Raw genomic sequence first — 25,636 nt, 5'->3', positions numbered from 1 at the left:
GAGTCAGGGTAGAGAAAAGGGAAAAAGTAATGATGGGCAAACAGCCTGACACCTGTGGACTAATCAAGGGCCTACAAATATTTCAGACCTACGTATAGGCTTTAAGATATGAGAACTACAATAGGAAAATTAACATTTATAATCCAGTGTCTCTAAAATTCAATTTGGCCAGTTTAATTCTCAATAGTGTTTTATGTAGATATATAAAAATAATTTTGATGTAGGCTGCACTTTTTATTGCATTTGATTTTAAGTGTGCTGAAGGCTTCATAAGTCCTGAAAGTTTATTTTGGTCTTAAAATAGCACTGCCCCTTCCTTCATTTCCTCTCTTCCTTCTGTTTTGTCTTCTTCATTCTCACACTTCTGAACTGGAAATAGTCTTCTACACCAAGGATCTTGGCCTCTGCCCTCCACATTTTAACGTGGTTCAGCATACTCAGTCCTCATTTAACTCCTCGTGAAAGGACTTTTCACTAGGCCCAGTGGCAATTTTTAGGAAAGACATGGGATTCTTTCTGATTAGAGATCTGGCCCATTTCCCCTGGTCTACAGGCCTCAAAATGATCAAATTTTCTCACAAGCTAACCAAAATCTAGGTTGCTTTTAGGCGAACTTTGAGACCCAATACATTCAATGCAAAGGGAAAGTTTGATATAACATGATTAAATAAAGCATGTACCCATTCTTCTTACTTTAGCAAAACCCTGCAAACCCTTCCTAGTAATTCTTGGCGTATAGTCCATATAGAAATGGAGACTTCCAATTTATCCTTTGAAAATCATAGGACAACTAACAGTACTCTTGCATCAGAATTTCATCTGAAACTTCTGACTTTACAGATATTATATCTTAATCATAGGCTTAGGAAGTATGTGATTATGCTTGTTTTTTTTTTTTTTTCAGAGCTGCTTCTTTTTGAGATCATTAAGTCAAGTTTTAGGACATCATTTGGACTTGAGAATTATATGTAATGCAATTCTACTGAAAAGAAATATAGGTACCTGATCCATGCCTCCTAACTTTATCTTTGGTTTTGCTGGGTTTTGTTTGATTCTTTTACCTCAGGTGCACATAGGGTTTTGGCTTTTTTTTTTTTTTTAAAGATTTTATTTTAAGTAATCTCTGCACTCAACGTGGGGCTTGAACTCACAAAGCCAAGATCAGGAGTTGGATACTCCACTGACTGAGCCAGCCAGGTGCCCCTCAGGTGCATATAAGTGATATAAATAACAGCACTTCTACATTAGGTTACTTAGCTGGTTAGTGTACTAGATTTTGATATTATAAAATAATATCAAGATTATATTTCCTATCCATTGATATCAGGCATGGCAATGTATAAAAGTGACATAGCCAGTTCAAAGCAGAAGCTTTAAGAGCTGTTGAATGGTTTCACCATCTCTTTTTTCTCTCTGCCACAAGACTTTAATGTTCTGTGTAAGTGCTGCTTCTTCAACCTAGGTCCTGGAATAAAGGTGGTATGGAACAGAACAGCTGCCAACTTACAATGGACATGGATATGAGAAATAATTCCTTGTTGTTGTAAGTCCCTAGGCTTTTGGAGTCATTTTTCATAACATCATAATTTGTCCTAAACTGATCAACAAAGTTATTTATTTTAAATAATGTTATAGTACTCATGAACCCACCACCCAGCATATTATCTTTAACTTTGATAATAACCTATATGTTATTATATATAACCTCACCCTTACCCCTTCCTCTCCAAATGGAGCAAATATCATCCTGAATCCTGTGTTCATTAGTCCCTTGCTTTGCTTCTATGTAGTTTTACTGCATTTATATGTTTTGCTAAAAAGTATATTTTTATCAAATTATTTTTTACTTTATAAAAAGGTTAATTATATGTAATCTTTGGAATCTTTTCTAACATTATCATAAGATTTTCTGTACTGTTGTGTGACATTGCCATTCATTTTGACTGCTATATAACTAATTCCATTGTGAGAACAAAGCACTTTCTCCAGTTGATGGACATCTGGGTTATTTCTGTGTTTTGGCTGTTGAGAGCAGTGCAACAATGTACATTCTTGTATATGTCTCCTGGTGTTCATGTGTAAGAGCTTATCTTGGGTGTATTCCTAGGAATGGAGTTCCTGGGCATGTAAATGTTCAACCACAGAAGATAAAACGAAATATTTTACAAGATGGCCTACTCATTTAAGTTCCTACAAGTAATTAACAACTGAACTTGGGAACACGCATCCTCTCCAACACTTGGTATTTGTATTGAATAGCTTCCATTTGCCCCTCCCCATCAATTCTGTACCCTTTTCACCCTACTCTATGCCCCAGAGGCTGACTTGTATGGATTTCATCAATGTCAGGTATGTATATAACAAATATACTTTCCTAATTTGTACCTTGTTTTTTGTAGTTTCTAGTTGCATCCATCTGCCTACCAGGAGATCAGAGAGAGAGAGAGAGAGAGAGAGAGAGAGAGAGAGAGAGAGGAGAGTGAATGAGGCATTTATCTCCCCACCTCCTTTTTGTCCTTGTAGAAGTGTGGTATTGACTATGTCCCTCAGCTAAAAGTCTCAGCTCCTGACAAGCATCCCTTCCACATAGCCCTCTCTATTTTGGGGTGCTGGTAGTCTCTTCCCCTGACTCCTCTCACGCTTAGGGTAATAATGGATCTCTGTCTCAGGATATTGTGGTTTCTCTATTACTGTCCACATTTTTATAAATAGTTCCTTTAATAATCGCTACTCAACTTACCCAGTTTGAGTGATATCTATTTCTTGAAAGGCCTTGACTGATACATTATTGTTAGACTCTAAATTTCCTAATTGGGAGGATGTAAAATGATATTTTGTTGTGCTTTTGAACTTGCATTTCTCCTATCCTTAATTACATTGAATCTCTCTTCATATATTTATTGATCTCATACTTTCTTTTTTGAAATGCTTGTTTATGTTTCCTGTCAATATTCCTATTGGGTTGTTTTACTTTTCTTACTGATTTTATTTTTATTTGTATATTTTTTAAAGTTTATGTATTTATTTTGAAAGAGAGTGCATGTGAATGGGGAAGGGGCAGAGAGAGAGGGAGAGAGAAAACCCCAAGCAGGCTCTGTGCTATCAGTACAGAGTCCGACGAGGGACTTGATCCCATGAACCATGACATCATGACCTCAGCCAAAATCAAGAGTCAGATACTCAACTGACTGAGCCACTCAGTGTCTCCTTGCTTTTCTTACTGATTTTAGAAATGTTTGAAATATATATATTCTCTTTTTTTATTTTTAATGTTTATTTTTTGAGAGAGAAAGAGAGTGCAAATAGGAAAGGGGCAGAGAGAGAAGGAAATACAGAATCCGAAGCAGGCTCCAGGCTCCACGCCATTAGCACAGAGCCAGATGCAGGGCCTGAAGTCACAAACCATGAGATCATGACCTGAGCCAAAGTCGGACACCCAACTGACTGAGCCACCCAGGATCCCCCAAAGTATATATATTCTTGATATCAATTCTTTATTAGTTATGTGTATGGCATATGTCTTTTCCTAATTTATAACTTTTTTTTTTGTTTTAAAATTTCATTTGATGGTGACTGAACACTTACAATGGCCAAATATATAAATTGTTTCATTTTTAATCAACAATTTGTGTGTTTTATTTTAAGAAATATTTTCTTACCTCAATGTCTAAAAGGTATTCAACTATATATATATATATATTTTTTACCAGTGTTTTAAGTTTTAACATTAAAATCCTTCATCTATATGGCTTTATTTTTGAGTATTGTTGAAGGTTAGATCTCATCTTTTTGCCAAATAAAAAAAACAAATTTTCCAGCTCCCGATTAAACTGTTCCTTCTTTCCTCACTGGCCTGTTGTCTCCAAGTGTACTGGAATGAATGGCAGCCTAGATTTACCATATTCATGGATTCTAAGATTTACCATATTCATGGATTCTAAGATTAAGATTCTAAGATTCTAAGATTGTTCAATTTTCATGTAAATTAATAAATAAATTAAATGTAATCCCCCCAAAAATTTCAGCACAATTTTTTGTGGAAAATGTCAGGCCAATTCCAAAATATATGCAGAAATGCAAAGGATCTGTATCACTAAGGAAATGTGAAGAAGCTGAAGGATTTACATTTCCAGATATCAAGACTTGTGTTAAAGTCACAGTTGGGGAAGTCTGGGTTGCTCAGTCAGTTAAGTGTCCAACTTCGGCTCAGGTCATGATCTCACAGTTTCCTGAAGTTCAAGCCCTGCATCAGGCCCTGTACTGACAGCTTAGAGTCTGGTGCTTGCTTCAGACTCTGTGTCTCTCTCTGCCCCTCCCCTACTCACTCTGTCTCTCTCTGTCTCTCTCAAACACTAAAAAAATTTTTTTTAATAAGAAAATAAATAAATAATATAAAGTCACAGTAAACAAATCTGTAGTTTGGTGCAAAGATAAGTAAGTAGATAATAGGACAGAACAGAAAGTCCGAAAATAGACTGAACATTTTTAGACACCAGGTTTATGACAAAGAAGCCACTGAATTTCAATAGTTAAATAATGGTCTTTTCATTGCATAGTGCTAAGTCAACTGGATATCTATGTGAGGAAAAAAATGAACCTTGATCCTTAGTTCAAATTATACATAATAATTCAAAACCAATAGCAGACCTATATGTACAAGGTAAAACAAAGTTTCTGGAAGAAAACATAGGGAAATGTCTTTATGATATTGGTACGGCAAGGATTTTTTTTAAATTTAATGTTTATTTATTTTTGAGAGAGACACAGAGAATGGGGGGAGAGGGGCAGAGAGACAGGGAGACACAGAATCTGAAGCAGGGCCCAGGCTCTGTGCTGACAGCTCATGTGGGGCTGGAACTCACAGACCACAAGATCATGACCTGAGCCAAAGTTGGATGCTCAACCAACTGAGCCACCCAGGTGCCCCGTGGTATGGCAAGGATTTTTAAAATTGATACAAGAAACACTGACCATAAAAGAAAAAAACACTGATAAATTAGATGTCCCTAAGATTTAAGAAATTCTATTCATTAAGCGATACCTTTAAAAAAGTAAAAAGTCAAGCTAGTGGGAGAAATAATTCATATCTCTGGCAAAGAATATATATCCAGAACATATATCCACAAATTAATAAAGACATACAAGCCAGTAAATATGTGCACAATATACAATAGGCACTTCACAAATGAAGATACCTAAATGGCCTATAATATACAAAAAGATATTCCACATCATTAGTTATCAGAAAAATGCAGTGTTACAACTACACTCCCAGATATCTTTTTTGCCATTGTTTTCATCAGAAAAGAATCCAAAGAGGGTCCATGCATTGACTGTTGTCTCTGAAGTCTCTCTTAATCTAGAATATTCCTTTGTTTTCACGCCATTGCTTTAATTAAACAGGTTAGTTGTCCTGAAGAAAATGCAACTTGCCTGATTGCTTCTGTTTCACATTACTGATCTTTTTCTCTACATTTTATGGGTATTGTTAGTAAATGAAATTAAACATTTGATTAGATTTTAAAAATTATTGGCTCTGTCTTTATGCTGTATAACATCAATTAGCACATAATATTTAGTTGTCCTACTTTGAGGCTGAGATTGACCAGTGATGAAACTGATCTTTCCACTTAAAATTAAAAAACTTTTTAATGTTTATTTATTTTTGAGAGATACACACACAGTGCGACTGGGGCAGGGGTAGGGAGAGACAGAGACAGAGAATCCAAAGCAGGCTCCAGGCTCTGAGCTGTCAGCACAGAGCCCAGTGTTGGGCTCCAACCCACAACTGGGGGGATCATGACCTAAGCTGAAGTCTGATGCCTAACCAACTGACCCACCCAGGCGCCCCTGATCTTTCCACTTTAAAGTTATATTTTAGGGGTGCCTGGGTGGCTCAGTCGGTTTAGCGGCCAGCTCTTGATTTCAGCTCAGTTCATGATCTCATGGTTTGTGGAATCAAGCCCCACGTCAGGCTCTGCACTGACAGCATGGAGCCTGCTTGTAATTCTCTGTCTCCCTCTCTCTCTGCTCCTCCCCTGCTCATGCTCTTTCTCTCAAAATAAATAAAGTTTAAAAAATATCATCAGGGTGATATTCTAATAACTTAAAAAAAATAAAGTTGTATTTTATATAGGGTGACACGTTGGTATCCTAAAACTACCCATTTCTCAATCACCCTTTATTTAGGGTTTTAGTATTCATTGATACTTACCGCTTGAATCAGTTACTTCATTGAGGTTGTAAAATGTTGATTTTTCTAATTCTAGCATTCTTCTTACAATTGTTAACTAGAACTATTCTGTATAGAACTTTTCTTTATAAATTATTCAGCTATTTTATACCTTTACTAGGACTATTTGGTACTATGAAATACAATTCATATGGAGAAAGCAAAATAAAATTTTAATTCTCTTTAATTATGTTTTTATTTTTATTTTTTTAAGAGAGAGTACAAGCAGGGGAAAGGGGCAGAGGGAGAGAAAGAGAGAATATGGGGCTAGATCTCATGACCCTGGGATCATGACCTGAGCCAAAATCAAGAGTCAGATGCTCCACCAACTGAGCAACCCAGGCGCCCCTAATTATCATGCTTTTCATATAAGAAGTTGGTACTATATATATATAGTATAAAGGTTTTTATATATAAAGGTTTTATATATAAAGGTTTTTTTAATGTTTATTCCTTTTTGAGAGAGCACAGAAGCAGGGGAGGGTCAGCGAGAGGCAGACATAGGATCTGAAGTGGGCTCCGCACTGACAAGTGAGCCTGATGTGGGGCTTGAATTAAAAAATGGTGAGATCATGACCCAAGCTGAAGTCAATGCTCAACCAACTGTGCCACCCACGTGCCCCCCCAAAAAAATGAGTTTTGATATCTTGCTTTCCTGCAGACAGTTGATCTTATGGATTTTCACAAATTGCTATATTTCAATCATCTGTAGTTGTTAGTCTTTTTCTTGTTAAAATTGTCTTATCTTTGGGGCCCTGGATAGCTCTGTTGGTTAAGGTTGATCTCAGCTCAGGTTATGATCTCATGGTTCATGGGTTCAAGTCCCACATCGGGCTCTGCGCTGACAGTGCAGAGCCTGCATTGGATCCTCTGTCTTCCTCTCTCCCTGTCTCTGTCTCTTCCTCTCTCAAAAACAAGTAAGTATTAAAAAACACTGTCTTATGTTTGGTCAGTAAGAGTCCTTTGAAGATGATTCCTGTGTCTTTTAAAATGACCCCGGTAGTCTTTGATAACTTTCCTGTTTTCTGATCACTGAGAGTACCTATGCATTTTGTAACTGATGTGTGGTTTAACTGCAATGTGATGAGTGCAGTTTAAGATATCATCTACTGATATTTGGTTGATACTTGCTTTTTTTTTCATTGAAGTCTAATTAACAGTGTTACATTAGTTTCAAGTGTGCAATAAGATTCAACAATTCTATACCTTACTCAGTGCTCATCGCCATAACTGTACTCTTAATCCCCTTTATTTCACCCCCCCTCCCCCTTTCCTCTGGCAACTACCAGTTTGTTCTCTGTATTTAAGAGTCTGGGGTTTTTTTTTCTTTGTTTTGTTTCTTAAATTCTACATCAATGAAATTGATACTTTATTATCAACTTCCATAAATGCTCCAGGTTTGCTTGGAAAGAATGTATATTTTGAAAGTTGCCAGCTGCATGTGCTAGATATGTCCCAGTAGGTAAAATTCATTAACTGTGCTATTCAAATTATCTATAAGCTTAATAACCTGTCTGCTTGATCAGTCACTTAGAACAATTGTAAAATCTCCCATCACTATAGTCATTTTACCTCTGTTTCCTCTCTTCATTCTCAGAATTTTACTTACTGCCACTTAAACTACTTTTGTCAAGGTCACCAATGACTTTAACACTGCTAAATAACTGAATGATCAGTTTCTCAGTCTTCTTTTTATTTGACCAATTAGCAAAATTTGATAAAGTTCATTACTTCCCCCTTTTTAAAACACTTTTTATTCACTTTGCCTCCAGTATATGACCCTTTTTTGGTTTTCTCCTAATTCCCTAGGTCTACTTTCTTGTCACCTATGCTGCTTTCTCTTTGCTTCTCTGATCTCTAAATGCTGGAATTCTGCCACACACACCACCCCCCTCCCTGAGGTCAGTCCTTAGATCTCTTCTCATCCAGTCCATTGGCTTTAAGTACAATTAATATCCTAACAACTCATGAAAGTATATCTCTAGTCATCCTTATCTTCTGGATTCCGTATCCATATATCTGTCTAGTAGGATTCTGTGCTTGGAAATCTAGGCATATCCCCTTGTTCATCTAGACCCACAAAACAGCTGGTACAACAGATTTTCTGTCTCAACAGATGGACATTACATCTTTCAAGTTGATCAGGCCAAAGATCTTGGCAATAGCTTTGATTCTTCTCTTCGTCTAATGAACTGCATCAAACCTATCAGCCAAGTCTTTACAGCTCTACCTTGAAAATGTCTCAAGAAATTTACTACTTCTCAATACATCAACCACTATCACACAGATCTAAGTAACTTTTATCTGAGGCCTCTTGATTTGTATCTCTGGTTCCACACTTGCTCCTTTATTATAATTAGGTCCTATAAGACAATTCTTTTAAAACTTAAGTCAGATTGTGTTAATCTTTTGCTTAAAGCCTTCCAATGGTCTTACAGTTATTACAAAACAAAACCTAGGGGCGCCTGGGTGGCGCAGTCGGTTAAGCGTCCGACTTCAGCCAGGTCACGATCTCGCGGTCTGTGAGTTCGAGCCCCGCGTCAGGCTCTGGGCTGATGGCTCGGAGCCTGGAGCCTGTTTCCGATGCTGTGTCTCCCTCTCTCTCTGCCCCTCCCCCTTTCATGCTCTGTTTCTCTCTGTCCCCAAAAAAATAAATAAAAAACGTTGAAAAAAAATTAAAAAAAAAAACACAACAAAACCTAAACTCCTTCCTAGACTCATCTTTAAGGCACTACTTAATCTGGCTTTCAATCTCTTTCTAAATTTTATCAATTACTACTCTCTTCTTAATTTACTCTAACCAAAGTCCTACTCCTTATCAGTACTTGAATATATCAGGCATGCTCTCACTGAAGGGTCTTTAAAGATTCTGTTCTCTATAGTTAAGTGTTCTTTATCTAAATTTCCCCATGACTTATTCCCTCACCTCCTTCAGTTCTCTACTCAAATGTCATCTTCTATTTCCACTTTTTGTAGTGACAAATGGCCTTATTTCAGATTAATCCATAAAAGATAATAAACTTTGGTAAAAGATCTGTATGCTAAAAACTATAGAAAGCTTATGAAAGAAATGGAAGAAGTCACAAAGAAATGGAAAATGCTCATGGGCTAGAAGAACAAATATTGTTAAAATGTCAATGCTGCCCAAAGCAATCTACACATTCAATGCAATCCCAATAAAAATGGCACCAGCATTCTTCACAGAGCTAGTACAAACAATCCTAAAATTTGTATGGAACCACGAAAGACCCCAAATAACCAAAGTAATGTTGAAAAAGAAAACCAAAGCTGGAGGCATCACAATTCTGGACTTTAGCCTGTATTAACAAAGCTGTAATCATCAAGACAGTATGGTATTGGCACAAAAACAGACACAAAGATCAATGAAATAGAATAGAGAACCCAGAAATGGACCCACAAATTTATGGCCAACTAATCTTCAACAAAGCAGGAAAGAGTATCCAATGGAAAAAAGACAGTCTCTTTAGCAAATGGTGCTCAGAGAACTGGACAGCAACATGCAGAAGAATGAAACTTGACCACTTTTTTTACACCATACACAAAAATAAATTCAAAATGGATGAAAGACCTAAATGTGAGACAGGAAACCATCAAAATCCTATAGGAGAAAACAGGTACCAACCTCTTTGACCTCGGCTGCAGCAACTTCTTACTTGACATGGCTCCAATGGCAGGAGAAATAAAAGCAAAAATTAAGTATTGGGATCTCATCAAGGTAAAAAGTTTCAGGGGTGCCTGGGCAGCTCAGTTGGTTAAGCGTCCAACTTTAGCTCAGGCCATGAACTCACGGTTCATGAGTTCGAGCCCCACATCGGGGTCTATGCTGACAGTTCGGAGCCTGGAGCCTGCTTCAGATTCTGTGTCTCCCTCTCTCTCTGCCCCTCCCCTGCTCACACTCTGTCTCCCAAAAAATAAGCATCAAAAAAAAAAAAAAATCAAAAGCTTCTGCCCAGCAAAGGAAACAATCAAACAAAACTAAAAGGCAACTGACAGAATGGGAGAAGATATTTGCAAATGACATATTGGATAAAGGGTTAGTATCAAAAATCTATAAAGAATTTACCAAACTCAACACCGTAAAAACAAATAATCCAGTGAAGAAATGGGCAGAAGACATGAATAGACACTTTTCCAAAGAACACATCCAAATGGCAAACAGACGCAGGAAAAGATACTCAACATCACTCATCTTTAGAGAAATACAAATCAAAACCACACTGAGATACCACCTCACGCTGGTCAAAGTTAAAATTAGCAGTTAAAAACTGCTAAAATTAACGACTCAGGAAACAACAGATGTTGGTGAGCATATGAAGAAAGGGGAACCTTTTTGTACTGTTGGTGGGAATGCAAACTGGTGCAGCCACTCTGGAAAACAATATGGAGGTTCCTCAAAAAATTAAAAATAGAATCACTCTATGACCCAGCAATTGCACTACTAGGAATTTATCCAAAGGATACAGGAGTGCTGATTTGAAGGGGCACATGCACCCCAATGTTTATAGCAGTGCTATCAACAATAGCCAAATTATGGAAAGAGTCCAAAAAGATGTGGTGTATATATATATATATATATATATATATATATATATGTATGTATATATATATATATATGTATGTATATATATATATATATATACATACACAAGAGAATAGTACTCGGTGATGAAAAAGAATGAAATCTTGCCATTTGCAACAATGTGGATGAACTGGAGGGTATTATGCTAAGCGAAATAAGTCAGAAAAAGATATCATATGATTTCACTCATATGTGGAATTTCAGAAACTTAACAGATGATCATAGGGGAAGGGTAGGAAAACTAAGATAAAAACAGAGAGGGAGGAAAACCATAAATAGGGAGAACAAACTGAGAGTTGATGGGGGTTTGGGGTGGGAGGGTGGGGAAAATGGGTGATGGACATTAAGGAGGGCACTTGTTGGGATGAGCACTGGGTGTTATATGTTAAGTGATGAATCCCTGGAATCAACTCCTGAAGCTAAGAGTACACTGTATGTTAGCCAACTTGAAGATAAAATTAAAAATAAATACATAAATATTAATTCAAAATAAAATGTTTCATGGACTGCAAAAAAAAAAAGATAATCAACTCTGGACTATATATACTTTATACACACACACGCACACACACAATGTGAAAGCATTGGGGAACAACCAAAAACAGGCAAAAAAATTGAAGGGAAGTTGACCTTTGAAAAAAAGAAAAGTATACTGTGAGACATTAATTTTTATACAGGTTATCATGTAATGGAACTTTCCAGCCTCTGTGGTATGGGGTAGCTAAACTCAAATAGAGAGCCACAGTATTATTGTCCTGAGAAGTTGGAGGATGAAGTTTCAGGCTGTTTTAAAAACTCTTTAAAAATAAAGTTAAATTCCAGAAAGGAGGAGCTACAGAGAGGAGATTCAACATCTACTTATAAATTCTGTCCAAATCTTTGGCTGATGCCTGAACTTCACAAATTTGTGTAAACTCCAAAGAGCCTATAGAAATCAATAGCTAGAAGATGTAAAGAATGAAGCAGATATTTCAGCTATTGCTGGATTTTTTTTAATTTTTTTTCAACGTTTATTTATTTTTTTTGGGACAGAGAGAGACAGAGCATGAACGGGGGAGGGGCAGAGAGAGAGGGAGACACAGAATCGGAAACAGGCTCCAGGCTCCGAGCCATCAGCCCAGAGCCCGACGCGGGGCTCGAACTCACGGACCGCGAGATCGTGACCTGGCTGAAGTTGGACGCTTAACCGACTGCACCACCCAGGCGCCCCATATTGCTGGATTTTAAATCCAGCCAATGTAGCTGTTTTTAGGACAAAGACAACATTCTCCAGAAAATTATAACAAAATTCATAATCTCTACAACATATTCACAAGGTTCAGTATACAATCAAAATTAGTAGATAAGCAAAAATATAGGAAAGGTAAGAAAGAATCAAGAGAAAAAGTTATCAATAGAGAATGACTCAAATAGTTCAGATGTTGGCATTAAAAAATTGGGTATTTCTAAACTTGTGCATGTGCATATGTGTTAAAACATTAATAACATAAAACTTAACATTTTAACAATTTTACCTGTACAATTAAGTGGCATTAAGTATATTCATAGTGTTTTATAATCATCACTATTTCCAGAATTTTCTCATCTGAAACAGAACCAATGTACCCATTAAACAATAATTCTCCATTTCTTCCTCCTTTATTCCAGTAATCTCTATCATACTTCCTGTATGAATTTACCTATTCTAGTTACCTTATGTACATGGGAATCATACTTTTCCAAGGTTCAGTTACGTCGTAGTATGTATCCAAATTTCTTTTGCATGGCTGCATAATATTCCACTTTTTGTATATCCCACATTTTGTTTATCTGTTCATCTACTGCTGGACATTTGGATTGTTTCCATTTTTTGGCTATTCTGAATATGCCACTATGAACACTAGTGTACAAGGATCAGTTTGAACCCCTGCTTTCAATTCTTCTGGATATATACTTAGGTAGAGAAATGCAGAATCATATGGTAATTTTTTGAGGAACTGCTAAACTGTTTTCCTCAGCAGCTATACCATTTTACATTCCTGTTAAAAATGCACAAGGGTTCTAATTTCTGCACATACTCATCAAACACAGGTTTGTTATGTAGATAACACATGAACTTTGAAAACTATTTTTTAAAAAACAAGTCTACAAAAATTAGGTATGCTGGCAAAACTGGACTTAGCATAAAACCTGCTAAAGAAGAGACTATGGGAGTGCCTGGGTGGCTCAGTCAGTTAAACGTTTAACTTCAGCTCAGGTCAGGATCTCATGGTTTGTGTGTTCAAGCCCCGCCTCTGTGCTGACAGCTCAGAACCTGGAGCTGCTTCGGATTCTGTGTCTCCCTCTCTCTCTGCCCCTCCCCTGCTTGTGCTCCGTCTCTCAAAAATAAACACTTAAAAAAAGGAAAAAAAAAAAAAAGGAATGAAGAAGAGACTCTGAAATGACAATACTCCTTTAGATACTTAAATTTTGGTAAATTGTTGTTTTCATGAAAATTGGTCCTTGCAATTTACAAATGTAAGTCAGTGTCAGTCTTTAAAAGTAGCTAATAAAAGTCAAAAGTGATACGGTCATGTTTGTATATCACTACTTTAGTTTGAGGTTTTCTTTTGTGAAATCATCCTCGAACAAATATAGTTAATATTCAAGCATTCAATGCTAAAGTTCACTTTTAATAGCTCCTATTCTAATCTCCCTTTTAAAAAGGCACCAATGATTTTCTGTGCATTAGTTATATTGTGAGATGGCATAACAAAACATTTACTTTAAGGGGTGGTTCATATATTATTATAGATTATAGAGAATGAAATCCTTTTATAGGAACTATGTTTTTACTGTTCAGGGTCTAGACCGCTACCATTTCCAACCAAAATAAGATAGGTCATATAAATCAAGGGTTATGAAAGGAATAAAATAATCTGTAGGTTAAGAGTGAAGCAATGTTACATGATTGTTTATGGCCATCTCAAGAAAATAAAAGGCTTTCTCATTCCAAAATGTTGTAATGATTACCTATGATATTAATGTTTGTCCTGGTTTTATGGAAACAGGGCAAGAAAACTGGTCACAGAGTCAATTCTCAGGAAAATGTTATTTTCTCCATATTGACTCTAAATATATTACTAATTAGTTAGCTATGAATCCAACAAACCTGTTGCCAAATAATGCAAGATATATTGAGAGAAGGAATCATTAGTAGACCATAGTGCCCTAAAATAGTAAATAAAATCATACTTGATTTATCATACTCCCATCTGATTTTCAAAATTTTAATAAATAATTAAATCTAAAACATAATTGGTAAAAAAAATGAATCACAATTTTAGAAATGTTAAAATGTAAAAAAAACCATAAGATTGATAAAGTATGCTAATTTCATATTGTATAGTAAATAGGACTATCACTTCCAATTACTAATTTTCTGGAAATATTTTTGATAAAATAGCTCAGTGTCTGATAGGGCATATGGATCCATCCTAACATTTTTTTCTATGGGCACAGGCTTCCCCCAAGCCATAAGGTCTGAGAAATAACTACAAAAACACCATTAAGACAAGCCATCCATATTGCCACTGCGAATCATTAATTTTTAAGATTTATATGCTCTCGATCTTTATTAAGCCGTAAAAATTACAAATAAAGCTAAAAGTCCCCTTTGATCAATACCCTGCCAGAGAAAATACTAATAATAATTTGGTATGTACCCTTCTAGTCCATTTTACATACATACATATTTCAATAATAATAAAAACATAGTTCTGTTCTTTATGATTTAATTCCAATTTATATGAATGTCATTACACAATGTTTCATTTGAGGATTTTGATTTTTTTTCCACTCAACATTGTTTTACATAACTATCCATGTTACAAAATACAGATCTAGTCTATTGCTTTTAACTGCTGTATACTATTCCATTATTTGACTATATCACATTTTATCCATCCATTACCTCATCCATAATTTAGTGTGTGTGTGTGTGTGTGTGTGTGTGTATATATATATATATATATATGTATATATATATATTTACGCATATTTGTTTATGATGAATATACAGAAAAGGAACTGCAGGGTCCTTTTGCCTTTTAAAAAAATGATTCGCTGCCTCAAAACCATAGACAACATTCTGTATTTCCTCCCAAGAATTTCAGTTTGGCTTTTCACATTCCAGTGTTCAAATCCTTTGGAATTCTGTTTTCTTTATATATTGTAAGATTGCATGTAGTTTTATTTTCCCCAATATGGAGAACCAAATACTCCAACAAATTTTATTGGCTGTCATTTCTCTATTGATTCATGATGTCATTGTTATGTATAATATACACCAGGTTTGCATATATTCATTGATTTATTCCTAGGCATTCTATTCTGTAAAATCTGCTTATGTATTCATGCTCTGATACCACACACTATTTAATGACCATAACTTTTGTGTAATATATGGTAGAAGATGGGTCCTTGCTGTTCTTATTCAAAATCATCTCAGCAATCCAGGGACTTCCATTTCACATGAATTTTAGAATCATTTTGTAAAGATCCTAGAAAATTCTTGTTAGATGTTTGGTACTATATTAGGTCAATAGATTCATTTTGGAGAACTGACATTTTTATGATATTGAGTTTTTCCATCTCTATACATGGTATTTCTATTTATTCAAGTCTTATGCCCTCCAATAAAGTTTTATAATTTTTCCATAAAGATCTTGGTTGTTTTGAGTTTACACCAATGTATTTCAAAAGTTAAGTAAAGCATGAGTTGAATTTAAGAAAAGGCCTTCCTTCATTTAGTACACTCGGCGTTTCTCACCTGTATGACCTCTCTTATGTATAGAAAGGGATGCTCTTTGAGAGAATGCTTTCCCACATTCATTACATTCAAAGGGTTTCTCACCAGTATGACTTCTCATATGTATAATAAGTAATGAGCATTGAGAGAAGGCTTTTCCACATTTATTACATTCATAAGGTTTCTCTCCTGTATGACTTCTCACATGAAGAGTAAGGGATGAGATTCGAGAGAAGGCTTTACCACATTCATTACATTTAAATGGTTTCTCTCCAGTGTGAATTTTTTCATGTTCGAGGAGATTTTGTCTCTGACTGAAAGCTTTTCCACATTGATTACAATGATAAGGTTTTTCTCCAGTATGAATTTTCTCATGTTCAGTGAGATTTGATTTCTGACTAAAGGCTTTCCCACATACTGCACATGCATAAGGTTTCTCACCAGTATGAATTCTCTGGTGTCTAATGAGGTTTGACATCTGAATAAAAGCTTTCCCACATTCATTACATTCATACGGTTTCTCTCCAGTGTGAATTTTCTGATGTGTAATGAGATTTTCTTTCCTGCTGAAGGCTTTTCCACACTCATTACATTCATAGGGTTTCTCAGCTGTATGATTTCTCATATGTACAGTAAGGGATGAACTTTGAGAGAATGCTTTCCCACATTCACTACATACATAGGGTTTCTCACCTGTATGACTTCTCATATGTATAATAAACACTGAACATTGAGAGAAGGCTTTTCCACATTTATTACATTTATAGGGTTTTTCCCCTGTGTGACTTCTCATGTGTAGAGTAACAGATGACATTCGAGAAAAGGCTCTACCACATTCATTACATGCATAAGGTTTCTCCCCAGTATGAATTTTCTCGTGTTCAATAAGATTTTGCTTCTGGCTGAAGGATTTTCCGCATTCTTTACATTCATAGGGCTTTTCTCCAGTATGAATTCTCTCGTGTTCAATGAGATTTGATTTCTGACTGAAGGCCTTCCAACAATCCTTACATGCATAAGGTTTCTCCCCTGTATGAATTCTCTGGTGTCTAATAAGGTTTGACATCTGAATGAAAGCTTTTCCACATTCATTACATTTATATGGTTTCTCCCCAGTATGAATTTTTTGATGTGTAATAAGATTTTCCTTCCTGCTGAAGGCTTTTCCACATTCCTTACACTCGTAGGGTTTCTCTCCAGCATGAATTCTCTCATGTCTGATGAGGTCAAATCTATGACTGAAGTCTTGTCCACACTGATTACACTTAAAGGGGGTTAGAACATGGGATGAGCAAGGGTAAAATGGCTTCCTGTATTTATTATATTCATAATTTTCCTCTCTTATACAGTCCTTATCATAACTAAGTAAGTCTAAATTATGTTCCAAATCTTTATCAAATGAGTCACATTCATAGAAGTTTGGTCTTGAAGTAATAATATCTGAGTTCAAAGGAAATATTTTTGTAACTTTTTTACATTCAATGACATTTTCCTTAATCAGAGTTTTCTTGGAGATGGATGTGACTTTCCTCACGAGTGCTTCCTGTTGCTTCTTGATCTGTTGTTCATCAACTTCCCAAACTTCTAAAATGGAGGACCAAAAATTATTACTTTTGAATTTTTCTGCTTTATACTATTAATAACATTTCAGAAATTTGCTACTACAGAGTTGGTCTTTGATATTGACTCTAGTCTCCCAATATGAAAGAAATCCAAAGTACAAATGTCCCTAGTTTTTAAGTTTTAAGGGGTTAACTCCGATAGAAAATATTATGGAGAGAAAACTGACACTGATAGGCCTAAGTAGCTTTGATTGATTTTAAAAGTGTGCTTATGGGGCGCCTGGGTGGCGCAGTCGGTTAAGTGTCCGACTTCAGCCAGGTCACGATCTCGCAGTCCGTGAGTTCGAGCCCCGCGTCAGGCTCTGGGCTGATGGCTCAGAGCCTGGAGCCTGTTTCTGATTCTGTGTCTCCCTCTCTCTCTGCCCCTCCCCCGCTCATGCTCTGTCTCTCTCTGTCCCAAAAATAAATAAACGTTGAAAAAAAAAAAAGTGTGCTTATATAATGCAGAAATCAGTAACATGAACAGAATAATTAAGATGAAAGGGTGAATATATAAATGACTGGATAGGGAGTCAAAATGACCAGAGGATGAAAGTAAAACTTGTGGTTAAACACAGTGGATTGAATATATATGTTTATTTCTCCCTTCTCCCTAAAAATCTATCAAAATGACAGTAAAAGAATTAAAGGTCAAACCCACAAGGAAAAAAAAAAACGAGTATAAAGAAGGTAAACAAGAGATTTCAACAAAAGAATGGAAATGAAAGGCATATAGGGAACTGATAACTAATAGCAGGGCTAAGAAGTTAAAGTACTACTAAGATGTAAAAGTCAGGTAACAAAGTAATTTGGCCACAAAGCACTGGAAAAGAGAACAAATTAAAGGATTCAGGTACTCATAAAGCAGAGATAAGATGCCTGAAGAGGATTAACTTAAAGTCTTAGGGAGCAATTACACTCCCTGAGGCAAGTATTATGGATTTACTTAAGTAACATCTTTCCAACCTCGTACTATGTTTCTCCGTCCTGCAGAGGGTGAGTTAGAACTACATTTCCTGGAAACACTTGCATATAGGGTTCTGAATATGATTTAAATTAATTATACAACATTTAAATTCAGAAATAAATTAAAAGAGTAATGAAAGTGGGCATTTTACCTATGATATTACAACAGAAGTGGTAGGGTTCTGAAGCTCATAGCTGTCAAGGCATTTTCCTTGTTCAATCAGAAGCAATTTCTTTTTCTTTCTTTCTTTCTTTCTTTCTTCTTTTTTTTTTTTTTTTAAAGTAAGCTTTACTCCTAATATGGAGCTCAAACTCACAACTCTGAGATCAAGAGTCACATGCTCCACTGACCGAACCAGCCAGGTGCCCCATGAAAAGCAATTTCTTGATCAAAGTGGGGAAAGGAACTCACTTAACAGCTGACTTCTCTGATAGGACTTTGAGAGTCATTCCTAAAAGCTTATTCTGGGGCACCTGGGTGGCTCAGTCAATTAAGCTTCTGACTTCTGCTCAAGTCATGACCTCACTGTTCATGAGTTTGAGCCCTGCAAGGGGCTCTGTGCTGACAGCTCAGAGCCTGAGTCTGCTTTGGATTCTGTGTCTCCCTCTCTTTCTGCCCCTCCCCCGCTTATACTCTGTCTCTCAAAAATAATAAAAACATTAAAAAAATTGTTTTTTAAAAAAGCCTATCCGATAGTTGGTCCTTTAGTCCTCCTAAAGGTTCTCTAGGACATTTAATACCTTCATGTAAATTCCTTCCTTCTTAAATTAGCTACTAATGAGCTCTTTTCTCTGTAACTGAACTGTGACCAATATCCTCCCACCTCCTACCCACCCCACACAGGAAGTGGTCATGTATCTACCACTTGATCAGGAAAAGGAAGGCTTACTTTTCCTAGAGAAAATGAATTATACAGGCTCTAGACTTAGGAACAAGTAAAGCAGATGCAAAGGAAGCCTCATACTAAAAAACTACGAATAATGTAAACTTGCATATGTTGAATGGTAAGATCTCCAATCCTTTTTCTTAAAAAAAAAAAATATATATATATATTACATATATATAATATATACTTATATATTATATATACAAATATATATAATAAAAATATATAATACCTATATAATATAAATATAACATATAATAAATATATTACATATATAAGTATGTCATATATATATGCATATATATGCATATATATATATGCATATATATATAAAATAAAGTTTATTTATTTTTGAGAGAGCACAAGCAGGGCAGGGGCAGAGAAAGAGGGAGACACAGAATCTGAAGCAAGCTCCAGCCTCTGAGCTGTCAGCACAAAGCCTGACATGGGGCTCAAACCCACGAACCATGAGATCATGACCTGAGCTGAAGTCAGACACTTTAATGACTGAGACACCTAGGCGCCCCTCCAATCCTTTTCTGTTGCTTGTCCCTCATGAATGCTGGCATCTACCTCCAGGTAGCAGATGAGAAGATTAAAAATAAAAGACCCACACAACTGGAATTCTACAATTGCCATTTGGAACTCCACAAAAAACTCCTAGGTTCTAATCCAACAGTCTCCTACTCAAAAAGCATCAACAATTTGTTAGCTACAAGAATTTTTGGAATTTCCTTTTTATCCTTTGATGCATCAAAATAAGAAAAACTAATGACACTGATTGATTCCCTACTTAAACAAGGATTTGAGAGTCTCATTAAAACATATATATAATATATAGAAAAAATATATATAGAAAATATATAGAAAACAAAACAAACAGAAAAATTGGGCAAATAGTAACCCTAGGAATGACAGCAATTTATATAAGGATATGTAATTAATAGTCATTTCTTGGCTCAGTAGTAACAATATATCACCTAAAAGAACAAAGTAAGCAGTGAAAATCAAGTTAGCCAAAAATTGTGATATATCTATATCCAGAGAAAAAGGAAAGGGGAAGTGGTAGTGGTGGTGCAAGAGTACTAAACCTCATCTTTCATTAATATCAAGTTGATAATAATTGGAAATTACCAAATAGCAGCATATTCAGAAAAGACTAGATTCCACCCTATCCCTGAAACACTGATTCCTCCCTTGCCTGACAGGTAAGCATTTTTATTAGTTTTGAGGTTATTCCTATATTCTTTTAATTTATAAATATACTAAACATATATGTATATACACATACATACATGTAACACATATCTAACACACGTGCCTCTGCCACTTTTTTATAAAAAAAGTAGCATATTCTAAATGCTGTTCTGCACATTGATTTCTTTTCACTTATATATCCTGAATAGAAAGAAGCATGACATCTCTGATTTGTTTTATAGCTTTGACACTGGAATCATGTAAATTTTTACATAATTAAAAAAAATTAAATCTAAAAAAAAGAGGAAAAAAATAACTCTTAAAAATTGAAAACAAGGGGCGCCTGGGTGGCGCAGTCGGTTAAGCGTCCGACTTCAGCCAGGTCACGATCTCGCGGTCCGTGAGTTCGAGCCCCGCGTCGGGCTCTGGGCTGATGGCTCGGAGCCTGGAGCCTGTTTCCGATTCTGTGTCTCCCTCTCTCTCTGCCCCTTCCCCGTTCATGCTCTGTCTCTCTCTGTCTCAAAAATAAATAAACGTTGAAAAAAAAAAATTAATAAAAAATTGAAAACAAATGGAAACAAGTAAACCTACATATCAAGTTAAGGCCACTTAGTCCCTTTAAAGTGACTTTTTAAACACAGTAGTTTGACTATATCATAAACGAGAAAAAAATACAACCAAAGAAGTCTTAAACTACATTTAGTAGTCTTTTAATCATTAGTAATAATGGTATTATTGTTAATATATATTGTATATACTGTATATATTAATATATATTGTATAATATATATATACTATATATACAATATATATAATATGTAATATATGTAATATGCAATATGTAATTGTTATATATATATATATATATATATAACAATATATTAGATCAGTTTGGGGCCTCAAGAGACATTTGGCAGTATCTGGAAGGTCTGGAGACTTTGGCTGTCATGACTGGGGGAGTGGTGAGAAAGGGGATTGGTACTCCTAGCACCTAATAAGTAGAGGGCCACAGAGGGTGCTAAACATTCTACACCCTACATAAACATCCTACAATGTATAGGATAGTCCCCCACAGCAAAGAATTACCTAGCCAAAATGTCAGCAGTGCCAAGGTTGAGAAATATATATGGATTAAGCAAATAAATATTTTAATGCAATAAGGAGCCAATATTTTCAGTATAAAAGATACAAAAACAAAACAAAAAAGGTAAGTAACAACCCTATACTCCTTAATTTGAATTGGATGTATCAGTATGAACACATACATTTTTTTCTATCTAAAAAGTGTATTTTTCCTGACTTTGTCCAGCTCTAGAAGCAATGAGCAAGCACTGTGCCCGGATTTTGGTCTCCAAATCATTTCCCACTAAAGGAAGCAGGCATTTCTAGAGAAATTGCTATTTCAACATCTGGAGCAGGAAATGTATAAAATTAGCCAAAGGGGGGCACCTGGGTGGCTCAGTTGGTTAAATGTCTGACTTCAGCTAAGTCATGATCTCATGATTCATGAGTTAGAGCCCTGCATCAAGCTATGCACTGTCAGTGTGGAGCCTGCTTGGGATTCTCTCACCCTCTCTCTCTCCCCCTCAGAATAAATACACTTAAAGAAAAAAAAATCTTGGAAAATGTGAAATGATGTCAACCCCATGAACAATTGTTGTGTGGCTTTCTCATTCAGAGCTGCTTTTTTGCTTACTCACCTGGACAGTGCCTCCCAAGCATTTCTTCCTCTATCACCCATGGCTCCTCTTCCTGTTCCAACTTGAAGATCACATCTGGTTTGGTGACTTGATAACCTATTACAGGAAATAGCAAAGGACTTGCATGTTAATGCTGGAGACAACTATCCACACCTTGGGCTGAGTCTTAGGGGCTTGAGGGTCTGTGAAGGATAAGGAGAAAGGAATTTCCACAGTGAGACAAAGTAATTAGGCTTCACCCTGCAGATGAATACATACAATCATGTGAAGAAAAGGCAAGTTAAAATCTTCATACATTTCAAAAATGGGAAGGAATTCTATGTAAAATTGCAAAGCTACCCTTACCTACTGTGACTAGGTTGCTGTAGTTCTCTAGCATCACATCCCGGTACAAGTTCCTCTGAGCAGGTTTCAGCTGCTGCCATTCCTCCTGGGTGAGGTCCACAGCCACATCCTTAAATGTCACTGTTTGCTGTAAACGCACAATCCTAATTAATATGAAGTCATCAAAATTAGATGCAGTGGTCAAAATATGTAAGAACTCATGTAGCTAGTATCCAGGGATCAGAGTTCATTACAAACTGTATCTTAAGACTTCATATTTACCTAATTTTGTATTACACTGTGAGGGGGAAAAAAAACCCACAGTAGAAATATCCTGTAAGGTGTTAATTATTGAGTCAGCAAACTTAAGCATTCATTATCTATTATGCATGAAACTGAAGATGGTGGTCACAGATTTGTACTGAATCTGTGACAGAATTGAAAGAATTACACATGACTTACAGGTAACTATCTTAGAACCTGTCCAAATGATTGTGTGATCTAGTGAGAAAAGGAACATGGAGAAAGTGGGGACAGAAGAGAAATAAGGCAGGAGGGATGAGCAGAGGTATGAAAATTTGAAGGTGCAAAATTTGAAATGTCTTTTGAACTTCCAGATGGAAAGGTCTACTATGCAGTTAGAGGTATGACAAAACATGAGAATTAGCCATCAACCTAAAATTGAGAGCTGAATCCATGGCTGAAGGATAGGAATAGTTGTAGACAACGTAGAGAACATACATAGTGGGTAAAGGGCCAAGGACAGAATCAACAGTTAAGCATCAAAGGGACTCAGGTTTGTGTTTCTTGTTTTATTGTTTTTAAAAAAAGTTTATTTATGTTTAGAGGAAGAGAGAGAGAGCATGTGCATGAGTGGGGAGGGGCAGAGATAGAGGGAGAGTGAGGATCCAAAGTGGGTTCTGTGCTGACAGCAGGGAGCCCAATGTGGGGCCTGAACTCATGAACTGTGAGATCATGACCTGAGCCGAAGTCGGATGCTTAACCAACTGACCCACCAAGGCGACCCTATTTCTTGTTTGTTTTATTTACAATCAGCGGATGAGAATTAAAACCATGACTGTGATGTAAAAGAAGCCAAGAAACAAATGACAAATTTCTGGAAAAGAATGTTACTTGATTACATATATCTAACTCTTCCTCCTTATTTAAAAACTTCAAAATTCAAATAAGGAAATAAGGAAAAATAATTTATCTGCAAAGACTCTGAGAACAAAAAGCACATATATCCCACATTTGGGAAAATTTATTCAAGAAATAGTACAAATGAGATAGACAAAATGGGAAATAGAAAAGAAAATCACCAAAGGCTAGATTGTGATGTTTCTAAGAAACTGTATCTATAATCTATGATCATTACTACCATCAACATTATCATCGCTGTCAACTATTGAGTAGTTATTATTTGCCAGGTACTATAATAACTTCTTTAGCTATATTAACTTTTAAATTCCCCTTATAAGGCTACTATGTAGTGGCTACTATTATTATCCATTTAAAAAATAAGGAGGGGCGCCTGGCTGGCTCAGTCAGTAGAGCATGCAACTCTTGATCTAAGGGTTGTAAATTCAAGCCCCATGTATGGGAGAGAAACAGATTATACCCCCCTGCAGTGGGGAGGGCACTATAGTAATGGAGAAGGGAGAGAGACAAGACTAGAACACAGGGGAGCACATGGGGAAAATGAATCACCCACAGCAATTGGCTTGGGAAGTTAAAGGGCCCAAATTTCATGAGTTCTTGCAACCACAGGACTTGAAGCCTATACTTTTATTTTTTAATGTTTATTTATTTTTGAGAGAGAAAGAGAATGAGAGAGAGAGAGAGAGAGAGAGAGAGAATGAGTGGGGGAGGGGCAGAGAGAGAGGGACATACAGAATCCGAAGCAAGCTCCAGGCTCCCAGCTGTCAGCACAGAGCCCGATGCGGTGCCCAAACACATGAGCCATGAGATTATGACCTGAGCTGAAATCGGACACACAACCAACTGAGCCACCCAGGCGCCCCAAAGCCTAGACTTTTAAAGGTTCGTGAGCTTGGCCCTGCGAGAGCTTGGAGGACATTGGAGCTATTCTTGGAGAAAAGGCAGGGCAAACATCCCACTGACATACGGTGTGGAAATAGCGATTTGAAGAGTGCCTGGGGCACACAGTGGGGAGGTTAGTTGCTCATCTTGGAGTGTGTCACAGAAAGGCAGTGTTCATGGAGAGACCCACCTGGGAACAAAGGAACTAGCTGACACCATCTCCCTCCAGCACCCATCAGCATAAGCACAGGGCCACCTGCAGAAACTGTTAGAGTGCCCACACTCAATACCTAACTTGTGTACACCAAGTTTTCCCTTTGTTGTTCCAGAAGAAATGCCCCTCCCAGTTACGCTTGCCTCAGTCCCAGTTTGGGAGGTCTTTCCCCCACAGAAGACCAGCTCAAATCCCTGCCAACACTGTATTTCCTGACCTGGAAGTACTATGAGGCCTTGGTTCCCATGGCAGTGGCAACAGGTCTCATTTCACAAACAGACCAGAGCACACCCAGTTAAAATGCACCAAATTCAGGCCAGGGCCCAAACGCTGACCATAACAGGCAAAGAGAGCCTCTGCAGACAACTTGCCTGAAAGATAAAGCAGCTTGGACACAACAGCAGAGCTAAGCAGCACACATTGGAGATACTCCCAGAAGCAACAGGCGTCAGGAAACAGGGGACTCTATATAGCAGGGCACTACAGGACCTCTTCTTCATAAAGCCATTACCCTCAAGAACAAGAGATGTAGTTGACCCTTCTGCCACACAGCAACAGGCACAGAGACTTGAGAGAAGAGAAGAGAAGAGAAGAGAAGAGAAGAGAAGAGAAGAGAAGAGAAGAGAAGAGAAGAGAAGAGGAAATTTGTCCCAAATGAAAGAACAGGACAAGGCCATGGCTGGAGATCTAAGCAAACAGATATAAGTAACATGCCTGATGGAGAATTTAAAGCAAGGATCATAACAATACTCACTGGATCTGACCAGGAGTGAAGACAATCAGTGAGACTATTAATACAGAGATAAGGAATAATAGAGCAGACATAAAGGGCTCAGTAAACAAAATGAGAAACACACTTGGTGGGATGAACAGCAGGCTGGATAATGCAGAGGAACAAATTGATAACCTAGAAGATAGAATAATGGAAAGTAATCAAGCTGAACAAAAGAGGAAAAAAAGAATTAAGCAAACTGAGAACACATTTAGGGAATGCAGTGACCCCATCAAACTTAGTAACACTTGTATCATACAAGTCCCAGAAGAAGAAGAGAGAGGAAAGGGGGCAGAGAATTTATTTAAAGAAACAATAGGTGAAAACTTTTC

The 25,636-nt window shown here is 36.7% G+C and overlaps 1 protein-coding gene across 1 annotated transcript in view; it reads right to left on the bottom strand.

The window, feature by feature from the left end:
- The window catches only part of LOC124511173 (zinc finger protein 568), a 389,983-nt gene that overhangs the window by 339,820 nt on the left and 24,527 nt on the right, over positions 1–25,636 (bottom strand). Inside the window, exons 5-7 of the mRNA XM_047078140.1 lie at positions 22,297–22,423; positions 21,952–22,047; positions 15,622–17,184 (exon numbers count right to left, since the gene is read on the bottom strand). Coding sequence (XP_046934096.1) covers positions 15,622–17,184; positions 21,952–22,047; positions 22,297–22,423 — 1,786 coding nt within the window. The remainder of the gene's footprint in view (positions 1–15,621; positions 17,185–21,951; positions 22,048–22,296; positions 22,424–25,636) is intronic.

This window comes from Lynx rufus, unplaced genomic scaffold (assembly GCF_022079265.1).
Source record: "Lynx rufus isolate CCGP_SWC_20201006 ecotype Redwood Valley unplaced genomic scaffold, mLynRuf1.p SCAF_16, whole genome shotgun sequence".
Classification (NCBI taxonomy): Eukaryota; Metazoa; Chordata; class Mammalia; order Carnivora; family Felidae; genus Lynx; species Lynx rufus.
The sequence above is the reverse complement of the archived record's forward strand: the minus strand, read 5'-3'. Positions and strand labels throughout refer to the sequence as shown.